The 5,000-nt window shown below is 45.4% G+C and overlaps 1 protein-coding gene across 1 annotated transcript in view; it reads right to left on the minus strand.

Annotated features, from left to right (window-relative positions):
* Nucleotides 1–5,000, minus strand: part of ldlrap1b (low density lipoprotein receptor adaptor protein 1b) — a 39,039-nt gene that overhangs the window by 7,090 nt on the left and 26,949 nt on the right. Inside the window, 1 exon segment of the mRNA XM_080849997.1 lies at nucleotides 1,574–1,695. Within this exon segment, the coding sequence (XP_080706123.1) occupies nucleotides 1,574–1,695 (122 nt within the window).

A 5,000-nucleotide genomic window follows, 5' to 3' on the forward strand; every position in this document is an offset into this window, starting at 1 on the left:
GGTCAGGGATGTGTTTTTAGTGAAAACAGACTCATGGACTTCATGCCAACTGAATGTTAAGCTGAAGGTCAGCTCTGGTGAGTTCCATCAATGGTTAAATAATGATGATGCATGGCCAATGCTATGGGTCTATGATGATGTTACATGGCCAATGCTATTGGTCGAACAAACTGCCTTTCTCCTCAGTCACTCCTCAGAGGATAACTCTAAACTGAATTTAGTCTTCTGTTCAATTTCAGGTGAAGGGTAACTGGCACAAAAGGCAAGAACTGATTTGTTTTAAATTGATTGGTTTTATTATTTGATACTGCTGTGCATTTTTATTTTCTATTTCTGAAGAACTACTGGCCCAAACTCTGCATGTGAAGCTGAGCCCATGTTTTGAATGAGCTTTAATATATAATCTGTGTACTGTCATGTATGTGCACTCACTGCACTGTGACTAATATATAATCTGTGTACTGGTATGTATGTGCAATGTGACTGTGTACTGGTATGTATCTGTGTACTGGTATGTATGTGCAATGTGACGTTCATAAATGTGTGCTGGCATGTATGCGTACTGAGACGTTCACACACACGTGTTTTATGTTGTGTGGTGGAGTTTCCCTTCAGGACAATCAAATATACCTAACCTTAACCCTGATGAACATCACATATCAAAATGAGAACTACATAGACATGGTCCGCAACTGATCCATTCAGCAAGCGGACTGCAGCCAAATTGTTTAATTATCATGCATGTATGGTACATAAGCCACATGCACACCACAGTCCTGAGGTTGCCTAGTATAGAATGAGTGTGGTGTGTGTGTGTGTGTGTGTGTGTGTGCGTATAGAGTGAGGGGTAAGGGCATGAGGACTTGAATGTAACTCTAATCAGATTGTATGCACCCTCCATGGCGTTTCATTCCATACAGTGAGAGCAGCCTGCGGCAGCTCTCACTGAGGCATATCTGGCAATTTATGCAAATCTAGTGCCTGTCCTGACAGACCTTTGGCTCACACACCCACATTTAAACACAAAGTGTGTGTGTGTGTGTGTGTGTGTGTGTGTGTGTTGTAGCTCTCTTAAAGGGCTGTATATTGCCAGACATGACAGACTTGTAGACCTGATAGCTGCAAAGATCCCATGTACAGAGGATGAGCAGATACAGAAGCATACTACTGTCTGTTCTGAATAGTTTAATTCTTCTGCAGACACCTTCTCTTGAATTTCAAACACACCAGACCAGACAAATGTTTAAAATTTCATGTGCCTTCGATCGTTTTTTGGAAGAATCATACTGTGCAAAAAAAGAAAATCACAGATTACTGCCATTGAGACCAGAAATGTCAGTTGATTGTGCTAGTTTTTGGGCAGCTAAGGTCACGTTCACAGGCTGGTGGGACGCAGACTTTGCATTGGGCGGCTACATAAAACAAAGGCCAAACAGTTGGCAAAGTACTGCTCAACATCAGCAATTTTAGAAAGCCTAGACTAAGTTTCCTCTACACTTGAACTGTAATATCTATACCGGACTGCTGAAGTGTGTGTGTGTGTGTGTGTGTGTGTGTGTGTGTGTTTTCTTACCCATACTGTGTTGTTGTTCTCCGAGGTGTGTGAGTTGCGAGTGCGTGCTCCTTCTGGGCCGGAGTGCGCCATGGCCTCTTTGGCTCCCTCCCCCAGGTCCAGCAGGGTCCCCGTGGCCACCTCTTTGGACAGACACACAGAAGCACAGCTTCACACACAGCCTAAAGGGATCATGGCCACCTCTATGGACAGACACACAGCTTCACACACAGCCTGAGGGACCATGGCCACCTCTATGGACAGACACACAGAAGCACAGCTTCACACACAGTCTGAGGGAGCATGGGCCTCACATTAGCTCCATTCTCCATTGACACCCATTGTGAACTCAGAGGATTCAGCCCGTGTAGCTCTGCTGGTGATTTAGTTTGAAGCTTCTTGTGTGAATGAGGCCACTGAGGCCCAGGATGTCCATCTACTCCACTAGAGCCAGGAGGGCGGATATGAAGACTGAAATGCTGTGCATGTTGAATAAACATCCGTTGTCATTAGTGCCTTCAGAGATAACGCACACGCACACGCACACGCACACACACACACACACACACACACACACACACACACACACACTAATCTTGATGAGTACAATCAATAATGTGCACTTCTCTAATGTGTGTCATTCTGCAGGCCATCTGTTGTCTGTCATTCATTTATGAGGCAAGAGAGCACACACAATCACTCTTCCTCTTTTTGGATCAAACATACACCCTGTTCTCACACACTCAATCAATCTTCCTCTCTGCTGCTCACACACAGACAAACTGAACCCGCTTCTGTACCCTTCCTAAAACAGTACGGAGAGTCTCAGAAACCACAAATAGCTAAGTACTAAGTTATACTATACTTAGTTTACCTAAGAATAGGTTCTGAATACACACAGTTCCAGAATAGAATTGTCCCATTTCATGTAGTACATAACTGGCATTGTAAAAAAAAAAGCATCTTGTTGGTAGGGTACTGAAGGACATCTCAAAGAATTAGTCTGATTTGCAAATCTCAGACCTTTACAGTCTTTGGCTTCTCTCCCAACTTCTGCCATCTATCCACCCTGTGCCCTCAGCAACTCCCCCCTGCACTTTGCATCTCCTCTCTCTCACGCTCTTTTGCTTCCTCTCTTCTATCGCTCCCTCTCTCCTTCTCTCTCCCTCTTACTCCCTCTCTCTCTTGCTCCCTCTTGCTCCCCCTCCCTCTCGCTCCCTCTCTCCTTCTCTCTCCCTCTTATTCCCTCTCTCTTTTGCTCCCTCTTGCTCCCTTTCGCTCCCTCTCTCCTTCACTCCTTCTCTCTCCCTCTTACTCTATCTCTCTCTTGCTCCCTCTCTTTCCTGCTCCCTACTGTCCCCCCCCCCCCTCCCTCTCCCCCTCTCTCTCCGTTCATCTGACTGACATTTACAGCAGCTCCTCTTTCACCAGCAGCGCAATTATCAGCAGGTGATTAGTCATCCAATCTGTTGCTCCACAGGAACGCAGGCAGCCTGGCCCACTGACATGGCTGCTTGAGGATGTGGGCGCGCGTGTGTGCCTAAGCAATAGGCACAGCCTGATGGGATCGGATTCCATTCCAGACATTATCTTTCTGACAGGAAGTTCTGGCATACAGTATTCCTCATTCCTTAGAAGAAAGTCTCCCTAAGACACACAAAAACATGCGCACACACACACACACACACAGACACAGACACACACACACAAACACACACACACACAAACACACTTCCTGTCTCCGATGACAGACAGGAGGCTAGTCCCTGAGGACCTCCAGTATTGCATGTCATGGATCCAGCTGAGTAGCCAGAGGCCTCCCAGCGAGAAACCTGAAGCACGCAGTCAACTTGAACACCAGAGGAGAGGAGAGGAAAGAAGGAGCCGGAGAGAAGGGAATGACTAAGAGGGAGGAGAGAGAGGAAAGGGAAGAGACATGGTTGAAAAGGGAGAAAAATACAAAATGACATACATACATATGTAATTTGTATTTTTTTTTCCTTTTCAACCATGTATCTTCTCTTACACAACCTGTTTAAAGCTGCAGTAGGTATCCCGTGTAAAAAGGACTTTGACTTTGTCAGGCCTGATGCCATTTGCGTGTCCATAACTGGTTGTGCAAACGCTGCGGGCGCTCAGTCCAGCTCAGTATCTTCAGTGAGTGGCGTCAGCAAACGCAATGGCGGATAAACATCCACAAACTGTCTATTTGTCCTTTGCCAACAACAGCTTACACAACAAAGACAAGTAAACAGAAGAAGACCAATGAAGAAAGATTTACACTGAGCCCGAGATAACACAAGGGTAAACCACAGACGTCTGTGGCCAGTAAAGGAGATAAGGACGAAAGGGTTCAGAAGCCAAACTTGGAAGTTCAATAAAAGCACCCAGCCAACTCAGATTTAGTTTTTCAGATAAATACTTTCAAAATCTATCCAACTCTTGCTGGTTTCTCCAAAATCACCTACCCTAGCTTTAATCCATCCAGCTTGATGGCCAATGAGGACAATACACACAGACAAACAAAGACACACACAGACAGAGACAGAGACAGAGACAGAGACAGAGACAGAGACAGAGACAGAGACAGACACACAAGGCTACACTGGGATCATTTCATTGCATCCCTCCAAAGCTGGGATATGCATGTCTTCCTCTGTAAGGGGCACAGGATTACCAGGTGCAGTGTCACCAAACAAAAATCCCAATTCCCAGAACGCTGGAAAACACACACAAATTAAGATATAAACATGAGAGGGGAGGAAAATAAATAAATAAATAAAAGAAAAGAGATAAGTACACAGGACTCAGTTAAAATGTTATTCCAACAGAGAGAGGGGGGTAATCGGCTTGCAGATGGACCAGCATGCGCACACACACAGAAACACACACAGACACACACAGACACACACACACACACACAGACACACACACACAGACAGACACACAAACAAATCCCTGTAAACACTGGGTCATGTAAGACTTACAGGAATTCTTTCTGCCACAAACATACCGGAAAGGGGTAGATGAAGGTTCTGCTAAACATAGGCTTCTGCAATAGCCTTTAGTCTTCTCATATAACCACAAAATTGCACTCATGACTCAAGTAGTCTCCAGGGTCACACGAGATGGATATGGATGGCTATACCTTCCTAGCAGGCATGAAAAGCTCTCGAACACACCACTTCAGAGTTGTAGGCTTGTAATTGCCTCCGCAAACGCATTATTGAGACACTTGAGACGTGTGCACATGGGAAAAGCCCTTCCCCTGACACACCTCCATACCTAAAACCACATCCCCCATCCACTGCCGGATAAGGTTAGGAACATCTTCACTGTGTGAGGATGCTTAGCTCTGTTGACAGACTTCAGAGTGAATTACACTCAAAGGGGTAGACAGAAGTATGAGCGTGGACACACAAATAACAAATACGACATGAACACAAAG

The sequence above is a fragment of the Sprattus sprattus genome, assembly GCF_963457725.1.
Source record: "Sprattus sprattus genome assembly, chromosome: 13".
In the NCBI taxonomy this organism is placed as follows: Eukaryota; Metazoa; Chordata; class Actinopteri; order Clupeiformes; family Clupeidae; genus Sprattus; species Sprattus sprattus.